We start from the raw sequence: 16,474 nt of genomic DNA, 5'->3' as shown, positions 1-16,474 counted from the left end.
TTTCAATTAAGAAAGTAGAAATTTAGGAATAATACCATGTTTTATATTCTGACTTCTGTTAATTAAAATTTAATCTCCCAAATGTGATAAATGTATCTGTACAACAGATATGACAGCAAAATGAACGTATCCCATCAAATACCCCCCACTTTGGTTCATTATGATTCAAGCAGACTGGTCTATTGTCCCTCAAGTAAGCATCCTTTCCTGACTACCACCCTTCTTTTGATTATGATATTTTGTGTATCTCTTTAAAAAAATTTTTTTCATGTCATCTTTTAATCATACATTTTCATATCACTTTCCCCAATAAAATAATTTAAAAGACCTAAATCAGAAATATTAGCATCAAAGTGTCTTAAATCTATATTCAAATGTTTTAAATTGATCTAGTAACTTCCTCACTTGATAAATATTTATAAAGAAACTGCTGTGTACTCAAATGCTGAACTAGAAACAATAAACCTTTGAAGTACTAAACTGAAAGTGCCATGCTTCCAAAACAAAGAGGATAATGGGATAATAGTAGATTCAAATTCATTATCGTAAGTTGAAAATCATATACATACATATGTTTGCATTTCTGTACTACAAAGAATCAGCAAGCAGTAAGGAAAAAAATTATAAAGATACTCTTCTCAAGGTCAAATAGTTCAAACACATATACAATGTGACAAATTGTCAAAAAAAACATAAAACCTTTAAAAACTTATCACTTTTAGTTTTAGAAATGCTGCTCAACTGTGAAGTAAATCAGGACAGAAATATTAAATATAATTATCTATACAGACTATACTTCTGTTTTAACACTAACGAAGTAAGGGCCATTTATATTTGATAGTAAGTAGTCTTTTCACTTACATTTTTCATGAACAATACATACTGTTTAAGCTCAAATGCCTATAAATAGTTAAAATTTATCAAGTATCTTTATATGTTCTGTTTAAGCCTCTAAAACTATTTTAAGTGTGGTGAGCCAATAGTGAAATTATGCAAATATGAAATAATTTTATAACTACAACTACATATTTTAAGAATACTGTTATAAAATTGAATGTTATCAATGATTTAACTATTAACTAATCAACTATTTTTATTAATGTCTTATGAACATACTAAAATATTCTTACCTTAAATATGTGCCGTATATGAAGAATAATGCCATCATTAGTCCATTTAAAATAAAAATTACAGCAACATAAAAGCAAGCAGGATCTCCCAATCCTTTAAAAATAAACAAAACATATGTTCTAACCAAAATTACTTTATATGTCTAACAATGTAAATTAAACTGCACTTATTTTGAAAATAGTTGCCAAATAAATGGTCTCTGGTTCCCACATGAAAACATGATGTTAATAAAGACTAAAGATGAGAACAGTGTAGTGGGGATTTAAAATCAGGCTGGAAATCTTCTGATATGCCTCCTATCCAAGTGCAGAGTCTATGCCCTGTTTTTTTGTGTGTTTGTTTGCTTCTTTGTCTGTTTCTCTGTGTATGTGTGTGTGTGTGTGTTATTAGGGAATAAATCTAGGGCCTTACACATGCTAGATAAGTGCTTTACCTCTGAGCTATAGCCACAGTCCTTTGCAAATTTCTATTTTAGGCACAGTCTTGCTGAATTGCATAGGGTGGTCTCAAAACTCGAAACTGTCCTGCCTCGGCCTTCCAAGTAGTGAGGATTAAAGAAATGCACCACTGCTCCCAGCTTAAACCCTATTTTTCAGTTTGTGTCAGGATGCAACAGAGTAAGGCATTAAGTAACACCAAGCGCCTTGTAAGGCTAGGGCATAAGAGGCCACACAGTGCCATCCTGGAGCCTAGAGTTACAATAGGAAAAGCATGTCTACTATGAAGTATTTTGCTTTTAAAAAAAAAAAAAAGCCCAAAGCACATGAAAGGCCCCAAGCAGGTGTCCTAGCTGACCTCAACCTCATAGTCACCTCAGCCCAGGAGCCAGAACGTGGGTGAAGTAGGTTCCATTTAAGTCCACTTTCCCAGACACTTGAGTCTTACTAGTAGAGCCCCTGACACCAGGAGACAAATCAACCCTGTCTAGCCAGCCCAAATTTCTGAATCTATAAGCATAATAAAATGGTTGTTATTTATATCATTAAGTGTGGGACAAGCTTATTATGTTGCAGTGATAACTGAGCAATATCATAGAAAAAAACTTACCTTCACAACTTTCAATAGAACTGAGTCCTTCTCCTCTGGTAACTGTCCAACATATCTTGGTTTGAATACCAATCATGTCCATTATTTTGGTATAAATTCGGTACCAGCTGGCCAAAATTACCTATTTTTAAGAAAATAAACACATTATAAAAAATATTATTCTAGAACAGTAATCCCAGCTACTTCAGAGGCTGAAGTAAGAAGTCACCAGTTTAAGGCCATCCTGGGGAACTTAGTGAGACCCTAGTTCAAACATGGCTGTGGGTATAGCTGACCTCAGTGACCTCTGAGCTGTACCTCCAGAGCAGTTGCCTAACATAGTATCACAAAAACACATAAAAAATCATGTACCATGCAATCCCATTTCTGAAAAGTCAGAACATACTCAAAAGCAATACTTTCATGAGAAAATACTAGAACTTGATAGTTATTTATTTGTTGTAACATTCATGTCCTCATTAATCTATTAACTAATTGATTTGGAGGCTGCTGCTGAGCAGAGACGCAGACAGACACAACCTTGCCATTGGGGCGCCTTCCAGCACATAATGAAGGCAGATATAAGGAAATGTGCTTCACAAGATCCTCCTGTTAAATCAATGAGGAAATAAACCTCAGCTAGGCCCAGGAGAACGTTTAGGGATGTGTCAAATAAAAGCAGGGAGGGCAATGAGAGGCCAAAAATCATTCCTGATATCACTGCCTTCCTCCCTTACTTTCTGGGTATACAGACTCCTGCCCACCCCGCCCTAAAAAAGTATGCTCAGTTAAATGAGGAACCCCTGAGAAGCATTATTTGGCAAAGACATGCAAGTTTGGTACTACTTCGATATAATGCTTACAAAGACATAGAATCTAGATAATTTTCACATTTTTCTAATCAATGCAATCAAAACAATAGTTCTCATAGAACCTGTTAATAATGATCTGTTTCCCATATTCCTTCTCGAGATACACATTTTCTTTTTTAAAAAAAATGAATAAAATTTAGTATATTAAATTAGATCTTAGATATAGAAACAGCATTTAATACAAAAAAAAGCAAAAAAAAATCACAGTTGGAAAAAAGTAACTTACCTCAGGGTAAAGATTGAACCTTTTTAATGTATTAATAACAAGAGGGTATTCAGTCAGTTTATCATTCATAATCATCCATACTCCATTCAAAAACGAGGGGGCTTCCACAATAGTCTTGAAGTAAGAATAATATAGCCCCTGAAATAAGGGTAGTAAGTTCCAGTTATAAAAAAGTACATAGTTATTATGTCTCCTCTTAGCCTAAAAAATGTTTTAAATACACTGTCTCTGAAAAAGAAAGCACTGCAGAAAGTGATGGCCACATTAATATTACAGGTTTCTGATCACTGATAAATTCTTAGTTTCAAAAAAAAACTACATATTTTAGAATAACCTTGTCTTCATTAAAATAATTAAACACAAAATAGTTTCAAAATTTAAAATATATATACAAATAAAACTCTTAAAAGATATATATAAATAAAAGTTTCAACACTTAAAAGATATATATAAATAAAACTCAGCATACTTCGTCTAAGAAAAGTCTATAATCCATATTAATATGTATTAGAAAAACCTAGCTTATGAACAGAGCAAGTGGCTTATTTTGAAGCTAACATTTACCATGAACCAAGAAAAAAATGCTTCGGCCTATTTATCTGAATCCCCAAAACAACATCAGTCATCTTTAGTCCAGATTTACATGCAAAAATGCAAATACACTGAGAAAGCTGCATAATGATATTATGTATTAATTTCATTCACATGCCAAATAATTCTTTTAGATCATTTTCCCTCCTATCAATTCAGCATAAGGTAAGAACCCTGTGGGTCTGGGGATGGGGAGGGGTCCTGTTTTGACACAAATAACGGTTTAGTTTGACTTGCTACTTTGGAAACGTAGCACAGACAGAATAAAACATGGGACAAAAAATGTGAAAGTACTAGACACCAAGGGAGAGATCGAAGTGGCAATATAAAGGTAGATAAATACAGAATACAAATACCATATCCTAAACAGTTTTACCTATTAGCAGCTATCAAACTCAAAACTGGGTTTGGGCTCATAAACACTAAAGTGGTTTAACAACGTAGATATTTATTGAAAAAGAAAAATGTTCTTGATATTATAATGCTCTTTGTTTTTAAAATTAAATTTCCTACTGTACTGAGTTAAATAGTGACTCTCAAAACTTCATATCCACCAGAACCTAGGAATATAAGCTTACTTGGAAACAGGAATAGAAGCTTACAGGAAACAGATGTAATCAACTTAAGATGAGATTATACTAGATTAAGATAAACTATAAATCCGATATAACCAGTATCTTTTTAAGAGGGAAATTTGCATATAGAGAGACAGGAAAAAGGGCCACATGAAGATGGAGGCAAAGACTGGAGTGACACATCAACAAGCCACAGAACACCAAGACTCCCAACAAACCACTAGATGCCAGGACACAAAGGGAGATTCCCCCTACTGCCTTCAGAGAAAAGGTGGCCTGCCAACACCTTAACCTCCCACTTGTACAGAACTATAAAAAAAATACAATTATGCTATTTTAAGCCATCTAATTTGGTGTAATTTGTTATGGCAGCCCTAGAAAAGTACTACACTTACCTTGTTTCGTAGGTTTGATTTTAGTTTATTTAACCTTAAAACAAAAAATTTTACAGTCCTAAGAACCAAAATAAAAATAAAAGGAATTAACTATCAACTGGGACGAGGAATTCAAGTAGCTTTAAGATACAGCAATTTTACTGTACATCCTTAGTGGAATATTGAATAAAGTCAAAACACATTACAAGAAATTCTTGAAAACTGAAAACTATTTTCAGTAATCAATTTTTCAAAAATATCTTCAGTATTATTATTCCTAATACATGTGTAATTTGAAATTAAGATTCTCAGACTAAGCAAAAATGTAGAAATTTACTATCAAGTAATTAAAAATCATCTAAAATTTTATTTTATTTTATTTTTATTTTTTTATTGATTATTTAAAGCATTACATAGCTCATGATATATCATCTTTCATACATTTGACTCAAATTGTGTTTTGAACTCCCATTTTCACCCCAAATACAGATTGCAGAATCACATCTGTTACATATTCACATTTTTACATAATGCCATATTAGTGACTGTTGTATTCTGCTACCTTTCCTATCCTCTACTATCCCCCCTCCCCTCCCCTCCCCTCCCATCTTCCCTCTCTACCTCCCCTGCTGTTGTTCAATTCTCTCCCTTTTTTCCCCTCTAAAATTTTATTTTAAATATAACATAAACTCACAATTTATTTTCATTTTTTAAAAAATTTGTTTCTTAATTCTGTTTGCTAAAAAGACCTAGACACAATGGTCAATCTAGTAGGAATAAGTATTTGCAGTGCCAAGATGTGGTCTCTAAATACCATTTGCCACTAAAAGGAATTAGGGCTCTTTAGAAAATTGGCTGATGCCAGTTCTGGGGAGAAAACATTTTTCAGTACTTGAAAAAGTAAGGAAGATATGAGATACTAGTAAGGTCACATCAAGGGCATGCAGAGCCAAATGCAAATTTTTCACCAGCTATAGATAGCAAAATCTACAAAACATGTTAAAATCCATTAGATCATAAGGATACTGTAAGAAGGAACTCCACTATTCATGACTAAATGATACTAGAGAACCAACTCATCTTTCTAAAGAGTGGCAAATGAAAGAAAATAATTGCACATTTTCCTATCTTTCCACTAAAAAAAATACCTCCCAGAGAATCCAAATAAGTATTCTGAGAAAGTTCTTCTTTATAAAATTACAGGGCATAAGTTCAAGAAAAAAGTAATAGAACAATCTCTGTTTGACATTACTAATGAGAAAACAGAACTAGACTGATAAGCTGGGTTTTAAGGAGGGACCAGCAAGACAATTCCTGAAACCACTAATTAAACTTAAAACTGCAAATTGGGCTGGGGATGTGGCTCAAGTGGTAGTGCATGCACTCGCCTGTCATGCGCAAGGCGCTGGATTCGATCCTCAGCACCATATAAAGATGTTGTGTCCACCAAAAACTAAAAAATAAATATTAAAAAATTCTCTCTCTCTCTCTAAAAAAAAAAAAAAAAAAAACAACTACAAATAATGAGACAACCAGGCATGGTACCAAAAAAAAAAAAAAATATATATATATATATATTATACAAGACCACCTAGGAAGCATTTGTTCCAGAAAAAGAAGTCAAATCTTTGCCATGAAGATTTTAATTTATATAAAATCAATCAACAAATGTATGAAAAAATGTTCATCATCTCTAGCAATCAGAGAAATGCAAATCAAAACTACTCTAAGATATCATCTCACTCTAGTCAGAATGGCAGCTATTATGAAGACAAACAACAATAAGTGTTGGAGAGGATGTGGGGGAAAAGGTACACTCATACACTGCTGGTGGGACTGCAAATTGGTGCAGCCAATATGGAAAGCAGTATGGAGATTTCTTGGAAAATTCGGAATGGAACAACTATTTGACCCAGCTATCCCTCTCCTTGGTCTATACCCAAAGGACTTAAAAATAACATATTACAGTGACACAGCCACATCGATGTTTATAGCAGCACAATTCACAATAGCTAAACTGTGGAACCAACCTAGATGCCCTTCAATAGATGAATGGATAAAAAAAAAATGTGGCATATATACACAATGAAATATTACTCAGCAATAAAAGAGAATAAAATCATGGCACTTGCAGGTGAATGGATGGAGTTAGAGAACTGAAGTTAGCCAATCCCAAAAAAACAAATGCCCAATGTTTTCTTTGATATACGGAGGCTGATTCATAGTGGGGTAGGGAGAACATGGTAGGAATAGAGGAACTCTAGACAGGGCAGAATGTGGGGGAGGGGGCTTGGGGTTAGAAATGATGGTGGAATGTGATGGACATTATTATCCAAAGTACATGTATGAAGACACAAATTAGTGTGAATATACTTTGTATACAACCAGAGATATAAAATATTGTGCTCTATATGTGTATAATATAATAAGAATTGTAATGCATTCTGTTGTCACATATAAATAAAAAAAATAATTAAAAAAAGACTTCAATCTATCAATTTTCAGGAAAATCAGGACAGAGAAACACAATAAACACATGAATTATTGTGAATAATTCTATAAAAAAGTAATCTGAATTCAACAAATAGTCAAAAACAAAACAACAAAAAGTGAGAAGGGAAATTTATAGATTTTAAGTTTCAGGAGATACATCAACTAAATGCAATATAGAGACATTGTTTGGATACTGATTCAAGCATACCAAGTGTTAAAAAGTGCCAGTCAGGTCATTTTAACAATGATTTATATTGATGATATTAATTGTTCATTCACTTTTAACTGTGACAAAGTACAGCCCTGAGCCACACCCCCAATCCCTGAGGGTACAGATGAAGGAAAAATGGCTGTGTTTTCAGTTGTTGAACATTGGGCAGAAGGGAGTTCTCTAGTCTTTCTACTTTAAAATATTTTTTGGAAATTTTCCATGACAAAAAGCTTAAAATTTTTTAGATTCCTAAAGTACTACAATAAACTACCACCTGAAAACTAACCATTTCAGTGCGAAAAGCCATCTCCCTTTCCAATGTTGAGAGGTGAGAAAAATGACGATCATTTTCAAAGAGGTGTGTTATATGGCTCCTGGAAAAAAACAAAACAAAATAAGTGTTGAAGCTCACCCTCAGTATTATTTGTAAAAGTAACTCTAAAAGCAAAAATAAGAGTGTCTATAAACTTATAGATATATTTGTAATAAAACTGAAATACAATGGTGTCTATATTTTTTCACTCAGTATGCATTACATTTCTATTACAATTTGTCTCCACAAAAAAAGCACACTCAAACTAGATTTTAAAATTAAAATGAACCAGAACAATGGTATTTTAAGTCAAGCACAATAAAAACAAAGAATAAACCGTAAATGTCATTGTGTTACCACTTCAGAAATGTATGATTAATAAAATTCATGTCTCTCTATCCAGAAGATTAAAAAAATTAATCTTCCTCTCAATATGAATACTATAATAATGTTAAGCAAAGTAGAGTCTCTAATATAGCTTCTTTAATAATTAATCTCCTTTTTATTAAAAAATTATATCATTCTGACCCTGACTTATCATTTAAACTACTTTTTTCAGACTACTGTTATTAGTAATAAATATTCACTCTTCTTATAATGAAATTTTTTCCTTTAAACATTTGGTAAATAGCTTTGGTAAGTTAAAAAGATTTGTATAAAATATACCATTGGGGATAAAGCAATCTTACCAGTGCAACACGGCTGCAAAGGCAGCTGAAATAAAACAGAAATTGAAATTATTATTTTAACATAAGGAAATATTTTCATTTTATAGAGATACCCTTCAAAGACAAGCTTGCCAAATTTTGAGATGTGCATTGGGACTAACGTTAGAGATTGGGAAAAGAACATTAGATCTTTAAAAGCACTGGGGCTAAGTTTAAAATACCAGCAGAAGGGATCAGAGGGGAATGAAGCATATATGCACAATTTTCATTCATTCATATATTTCAGCAAAATACATGAGAGCCTATCATTTGCCAAACACTACCTAGGAACCATAAGATGGAAACTATCATGAATAGACCTGAAAGAAGAATAGAAGCAATAGGTGAGGGTAGCATAAAATAAAGAAATATGGTGGCTTGAGGGAACAAGACTGGAAGAAGTAGTAAAGAAGGAAGTATCACTTTTTATATACTATTACAATGTCAGAGTTTTGACAATAAGTCTTACTCCTGTTTTTCAACAAATACAAAGTGAAAGAAGTAAAGGAGGGAGAAGGAGGTGGATTAAAAAAAAGGAAGAATGAAAATATATGAGAGAAAAAGCTAACAACATCATCAATCTCACATGAGAATCAGTAGTTTGCTTTCTGTCCAAGTACAAAGAACATATTAAGATGAATCCAGACAACACCAATCAACTTTCTTACATAACAAGAACACCTGATTGCAGGTTCCTAATTAACAACTGCTCAGGACTCAAACTATGAAAATGTTCTTTGAAGTGAAAATTAAATGGCTCATATCATACTGCTTTATTTTTAAAGCAGTATTTTTTTATTGAAAAACTCATTTTGCTTTTAAGATATTAATGGTTACAAAAGACAGTTATTCTTTTTAATCATAGAAAATTATGAACATTTATCTTGGTTTGTCACTTAACTTTTTAAGTTACTGGATATTTTTATTCACTGAAATTTTAATGTTTTTTCTTTTAAAAAATAGATTTGTTGCCAAATCTACCATTTGCATCCTTTAAAGACTTGAGCTTTATTTTCTCAATGATTCAACTATTATTTTCTGAATGAGTCATTCTTCTTTCCTGAATGTAAATGATATCTTTTTCCTATAGAGGACTTGTAAAATGGACTTTGGTAATTCCTTTGAGTTTATGATTAGAATTTCATTTATAAATTAAATGAAGAAAAATTTACATTTTATTTAGTCTTCATATCCATAAACAGTGTATTACTTCAATTATTCAGTTGCTTTTTAATTTCCCTTGAGGAAAACACTATCTACATAGTTAATCCAAGGGGAATACCTCTTATATGCAATTCTTGGAACCAGAAATGTTTCAAAGTTTGGATGTTTTCAGATTTTAGAATATTTTCATACACATAAAATATTGAAAACTTGGGGATGAAGCTAAAGTCTAAACATGAAATTTACTTAGATTTCATATATATCTTATACATGTAACCTGAAGGTAACTTAAGTACAACTGCATTTTGACTGACCAGTTTCATGAGGTCAGGTGTTCAATGTTTCACTTGTGGCATCATGTCAGCACCCAAAATGATTCTGATATTGGAACATTCTAGATTTGGGATTAGAGATAATCTATTCATATTTCCTAAGTGCTCCATTTCAATATTTTTTTGCTGCTAATATCCATGAAGTCTTTTTTCATATACTATTGGATATTACCTTTAATATATTTATTTTTGAAGAGTATTTATTTTGTAATGCAGAGCTTAGCTTATTTGTAAACTATTAATTCATAGGGTTCTTATTGTTTTCAATTCTCCAATTTAAACAATATTACTTGCAAATAATAATTTTTCTCCTAAACCATAATTTTACTATTAGCATCTTCTTCCCATTTGATGATAATAATAATAAACTTCTAGAATACTACTAAACAATTGTGGTAAAAGAAGGCATTCTTGACTTCAACAGACTTTAATAGCAATGCATTTCACATCGTGCCCTTAAGTTAACCTCTGCCCTTCACAATTCTGGAATGAGAACTAGAACTTTTAAAGGTCATCATCCTTCTATATCCCTTTCAATTTTGTAGAATAATTTGAAGAGCACTGGCATTAGTTCTTCTTTAAAGGTCTGGTAGAATTTAGCTGGGAATCCATCTGCTCCTGGGTTTTTCCTTGTTGAAAGGCTCTTTCTTAGTGCTTGTATCTTGTTGCTAGTTACTGGTTAGTTTAGGCTTTCTACACCCCTTAACTCAATTTTGGCAGGTCATATGTGTCTAGAAATAGATTCATTTCTTCTAAGTTTTCCAATTTCTTAGAGTAAAAGTTTTCAAAATAGTCTCTAATGATCCTCTGAATTTCTGTCTATGGTGATCTCTCCTTTTTGTCTCTAATTTTGTTAATCTGTGTCTTCTCTCTTTTGGTTAGTTTTCTTTTTTTTTTTTCCCTAAATTTCATTGATTTTAGTTCTGATCTTGATTATTTCCTTCCTTCTATTGGTTATATAACTGGAATGTTCTTATTTTCCTAGACCTCAGGTTGTTTATTTGGGATTTTTCTGATTTTCTTATGTAGGCAGTTATAGTTACAAAATTTCCTCTTAGAACCACCATCATAGTTTCCCAATGGTTCTGGTATATTGTATCACTATTCTCATTTGATTGTTAAGAGTTTTTTAATTTCTCCTGATTTCATCTACTTCCCATTCTTCATTCAAAAGTGCGCCATTCATCTCCCATTTGTTTATATAATTTCTGTAGGGATTTTTGGTGTTGATTTTTAATTTCACTTCATTACAATCAGATAAGACGCAAGAAATTGTATCATTTTTCAAATACTTGCTAAGAGTTACTTTGTTGCCTGGAATATTATCTTTTTGGAGAAGGTTCCAAGGGCAGCTGAGAAGATAGTGTATTCGCCTTGTTGGATGAAATATTCTACAGATGTCTGTTAAGGCCATTTGATTTAAAATGTTTTTACATCCATACAGTCTTCCAAGTTGACATCTGGATGACCTATCTATTGGTGAGAGAGGTGTGTCACAGTCACCAGTATTATTATACTGGGGTCTGCTTGAGTGTTTCTGTAGGGTCTGTTTTATGTAATTAAGTGCACCAACATTTGGAACATAAACATTTATGCTTGTTATATCTTCTTGTTGATTGTTCCTGGTATTATCAGTATAAAATTACCTTCTTTGTCTCTTCTCATTCATTTTAATTTAAAGTCTGCTTTGTCGGATATGAGTAGTTACTATGCTTGTTTTCAGGCTCAATTTGCATAGTATATCAATTTCCATTCTCTAACTTGCAGCCTGTAGCCATCTTTTCCTTTAAGGTGAGTCTCAAACAACATATAGTTGAACCTTTTTTTTTAATCCATTCTACCTGCTTACATATTTAATTGGGAAGTTGAAACCATTCACATTCTATGTTATTATACAGAGTTGATTATTAATTCCTGCCAGTTTGACTTATTCCTAATATTTAATTTGGTCCCGTTTCTCATTTGCTTAGCAATTCTTCAAACGAGATTTGATCACTAGTGGGCTCTGGGATTTGGGTTTTTTGTTTGTTTGTTTGTTTCTGTGTGAACGATTTAAGTGTTTTCTGAAGTGCTGGTTTAGTAGTCATGAATTCTTTAAGTTTCTGCTTTTCTTGAAAAGTTTTTATTTCTTCTATGATTCTAAAGGATAGCTGTCCTGAATATAGCAATCTTGGTTCCCAGTTATTTTCTTTTCTTTTTTTTTTTATTTCTCTTTCCCCCCATTATTTTATTTCAGGATTTGGAACACATCATTCCCAGCCCTCCTGGCTTTTAGAGTTTTTGCTAAGAAATTGGAAGTAATTCTGATTGGATTGCCTCAAAAAGCAAACTGACCTTTTTCTCTTCAGGCATTTAAAATTCTGTTATCTTTCTGTAACTATAATGTGTCATGAAAAAAGTTGTTTTGCTCTTGTCTATTTGGGGTTCTAAATGTCTCCTGTATCTGGATGTCCAGCTCATTCTCAAGGTTTGAAACTTTTTTCTGTTATTATTTCCCTGAAGAGGTAATCCATGCCATTAGCTTGAATCTCACAACCCTCTTCAATTCCAATCATTGTTAAATTTGGTCTCTTAAGTTGTCCCAGAGTTCTTGTATATTCTGGTCATTCTTTTTTTATCATGTGAATTTTCAAAGTCAGCCACTTTGTCTTCCAGTTCTGAGATTTTGTCTTTGGCATGGTCTACTCTATTATGGAGACTTTCAACAGAATATTTTATTTATTATGTCTTTTGCTTCCAAGATTTGTTTTTCAGAATCTCTAACTAATTGAATTTCTCATATCCTGTACTGACTTTCTCACTTCATTCAGTTGCTTTTCTGTGTTCTCTTCAAATTCATTATTTTTATAATCATTCTTTAAAATTCCTTCTGATATTTCATCCACTTCAGTATCTATGGAGTTGGCTATTGGCAAATTATAAACTTTAGAAGGCACTGTATTACCTTGATTTTTCATAGTCCTTGAATCTCTGTTTTTGTTTTACACATATCCTGGAATATTCTTCCACTCTTATGTGGGGGCCTTTTTAGAGTATAACCTCCTCCTAAGCATTCTAGAGCGATCTAGATTAACATCCATCATAGTATAGTATCCACATCCTTTGTGTTAATTATGTTTTTGCTAAAGGAGTGAATATCCTTGAGTGGGATCTGAGAGACATCCTAGCTCTTCCTACTTAGAGGTCTGGCTATTAGTTTAGAGGTTTTTGACTCTTCTACTCTCTTTATTAAAATATCACTTTAGTCTACTATGGTTAATTTGTGTATGTGCTATCTTCTGGGTGGGATTAGTTCAGCAGTAGAGTCTCTACCCTGTCAATTTATAGTGTCCTTGAAGATTCCCAGCACCTCACAGAAAAGGGGGAAATAAACATTAGTAACAACCAAAGCAAACAACATACAGCATTAAAACAAATACCCATTGCCTACTATGACATCTACAGCATTAATTACCACAAAAAGAAGAATGATCGGGTCAACAATTGCCAACAGCAAAACATAATCAATAGCTGTGAAGCAGACTTGGCACCAAGTATTAACTACGCCCTCCACAGTACTAATAATTGCAACAGCATGAATGGGGGGCAGGAGTTATATAAATGAAACAGTTCTAAATGGCGGTAAAAATACAGTTCATTAAGAGGAAAAAATGTAATAATGTAATGTAAACCCCTCAGGTAAAATAAAATTTTGAAAATCCAATGTCAACAGAACAAATGTAAAAGAGACTGAGAAAATAATGGAGCTATATATAAAGGAAAAGGAAAAGAAAGAAAAAAGTAAATTGAGAACAAGAAAATTTGACTATTAGAGAATAAAAGAAAGAGAAACAAACTACAGAACAAAAAACCCTAACCCTCAAAAGAAAAGGAAAAATAACTAATGTAAAAAATGCTAAAAATAAGAAAACAGAAATGAGTACATATATGTACATATATCCACAAACCAATCAGCACAGCAAGAACACCAAATTAAAAACAAAAGAAAAAAGGATTCTTAATGAAAAATGAGAATTGTCTCCACTAAGGTAGATAAAATTATCAATAAGGCTGGATCAGGTCACTGCCTATGCCCAACTGTCTTTTCCATTTTTTTTTTTTTTTTTTTTTTAGGCTATGTACAGCAAGAGAGAGTGCACACAAGCATGCATGCTCAAGCTAGAGATATAGGTTGTTAACCCCTTTCTTTTTGTGTTGCTCACCCAGCTGCCAGTTGGAGTAGCCTAAAACTGAAGCTAGTTGAAACAGCTCTCACTTCTCTTCTCATCAGTGTAAGGCAGAGTACAATGGGAAATACTATACACTGGAGTTTTTTCCAGACAAACCAGATCAATATACGTCCAAGGTGGGGCTGCTATAGAGTTCCAAGAAGGGAGCTCTGGAAGCTGGGGCTTAGGTCTAATCATGATTAGGAATTTTGTTGGGTGGTATCTGCAGTGGAGAGATTAGATCAATATACCTGGAGGGCTAGGCAGATGCTGATCTCTGCTGAGAGTCTGGATCTCAAAAGCCTCCCAAGAATTCTACTTCCTGGGCAGGGGAATCAGACCTCCACTAGTCTCATACACTCTGCTGCCCACAAATATGGCCTCCCCAGGCTTTGTCCCTAAGTATATTCACACCCACCTATTCAGTCTCCCAAACCTCTTCACCAGGTCATGTGAGTCACTGAACTCAGAGGGAAAGTAAGTTGGACTCCCCTCCTTATTTCTGACTTGAATTCCCCTGTGTACAATCTTTTCTGTGCCCATTTTACTCAATTTCTGGTAAGTATTTGCTAGGTCACAGGATAGGTGCTTGCCAGGGCAGTATGGTAATGTCTGCTACAACATCCCAGGTTCCCACAGCAGCCAGCTACCATGTGGCCTCCTCAAGATGGTTCCCTTCTCAGTTCTCCACAGCCAGCTGTGAAATCATAGCACTTTTCAAACACCAGTTCACTGTGCAGCCTCTAGACCAGCTATGTTCAGGTTACAGGTTTTTCCAGGCCACATTTGTCCATTGTATTTCTCTTTATTTTATCTCTCCCCTCTGTAGTAAACCAGGACCACTGCCATGGGCACAAGTAATGTACTCTTTCTTGTTCTTTGGTCAATGCACCCAAATTTCTGGGTTTCTAAGACACTGTAACTATCCAATATTGAATTTCAGTGACATTCCTCTTTCACCCACCTTGCTGAGAAGCAACATTCCTGCTGCTTAAATCCAAACCACAGAGCAACTGGAAATGCAGCCTTCTCCTCAAATCTGCCTTCTTAAAGCTCCTTAGGTGAGGACTTGTAGTAGATAACCATAAGACAAATACAACAAAACAACGTGAACCTGGATCCAATGTGACAAGAGTTCCCATCATAAATACTGACTATATGGAATACAATAATAGCAATGTGCTAATGTTTATTGAGAATCCACATATTACATACACAATATGTCACTCTCTCAGTGCTCTGTGAATATCAGGTAAAGAGTTTAGTCAGAGCTTACCAATCAGTAGGCCTTGAAGTTCCAAGAGTAAGAGAGAAAGTCCCTAAGACCAGTAACCTCTTGTCTTTAAAAAAAAAAAAAAAAAATCCATTTACCTTACTGTGCTATACAAATATACTCAATTTCTATGTGCCATGATGTGAAAAGGACTGAGAAACACTGAACTAGTTTAAAAAAGGAAAAACAAGCAAGGTTCAGAGAAAACATCATTCAGCAACAATATAGAGCCCCAGTACTCCAAACTCTAGTACTAACTAGAATGGAACTAAATAAAACCGCAGACACTTAAGTATTTAATCCAGGGATATTTTTAAAACTCACAAGTGATTCAGATGTATAATCAAGGTTGATATTATTGACACAGACAAAGCCTGGGACAAAATCTGGGTAATTTTTTACAAACTTCAATGTGAGAATTGGCTCCTTGCTATTCCAGGTATCCTGGAGCCTAAAAATAACTGCATTACCTGGGAGCTGGTTGGAACACAGGACTCAGGTCCCATCTCACTCCTCCTGACTTCCAACCTATATTTTAACAAGATCACCTGAGGTAATACATAACCACTTCTAAGAGTGATGTCTCAACACCGATACCATATTGGAATCCCCTCATAGCTTTACCCATTACGAGATCTGACTGAGGGCTGATTCTAACATGGAACTGGAGGTAAGGTGAAAACACTGATGGCAGAGAGGCATGCTAAGACACATCCCTAAGCCCCACTCTCAAGAGATCCTAATTCTACAGATCACTCTAGGGTTCAGAAACCTACATTTTTAACAAAACCTCAGGTGATTTCATATAGTCCAGACTTTGAGATGTGGTATAGTTATAGCAGAAAAGTCAATAAGACGAACATGGTAACATTTCAGGTATGAGATAAGGAGGCCTGGATAGCAGTGACATGAGCTTAATTAGAAAAAGGCAAATATAAATTCAAAAGATAACTCTGAAGGAGAAACTGGCAAAACTTG

The 16,474-nt window shown here is 33.8% G+C and overlaps 1 protein-coding gene across 2 annotated transcripts in view; it reads right to left on the bottom strand.

Annotated features, from left to right (window-relative positions):
* The window catches only part of DPY19L1 (dpy-19 like C-mannosyltransferase 1), a 109,165-nt gene that overhangs the window by 81,263 nt on the left and 11,428 nt on the right, over nt 1-16,474 (bottom strand). For both annotated transcript variants that reach the window (XM_081284687.1, XM_081284686.1), the window contains exons 2-6: nt 8,502-8,526; nt 7,786-7,873; nt 3,256-3,393; nt 2,179-2,299; nt 1,131-1,224 (exon numbers count right to left, since the gene is read on the bottom strand). In XM_081284687.1, the coding sequence (XP_081140813.1) occupies nt 1,131-1,224; nt 2,179-2,299; nt 3,256-3,393; nt 7,786-7,873; nt 8,502-8,526 (466 nt within the window). The remainder of the gene's footprint in view (nt 1-1,130; nt 1,225-2,178; nt 2,300-3,255; nt 3,394-7,785; nt 7,874-8,501; nt 8,527-16,474) is intronic.

This window comes from Spermophilus citellus (assembly GCF_964194105.1).
Source record: "Spermophilus citellus genome assembly, chromosome: 3".
Classification (NCBI taxonomy): Eukaryota; Metazoa; Chordata; class Mammalia; order Rodentia; family Sciuridae; genus Spermophilus; species Spermophilus citellus.
This window is presented reverse-complemented; position numbering and strand designations above follow the sequence as displayed.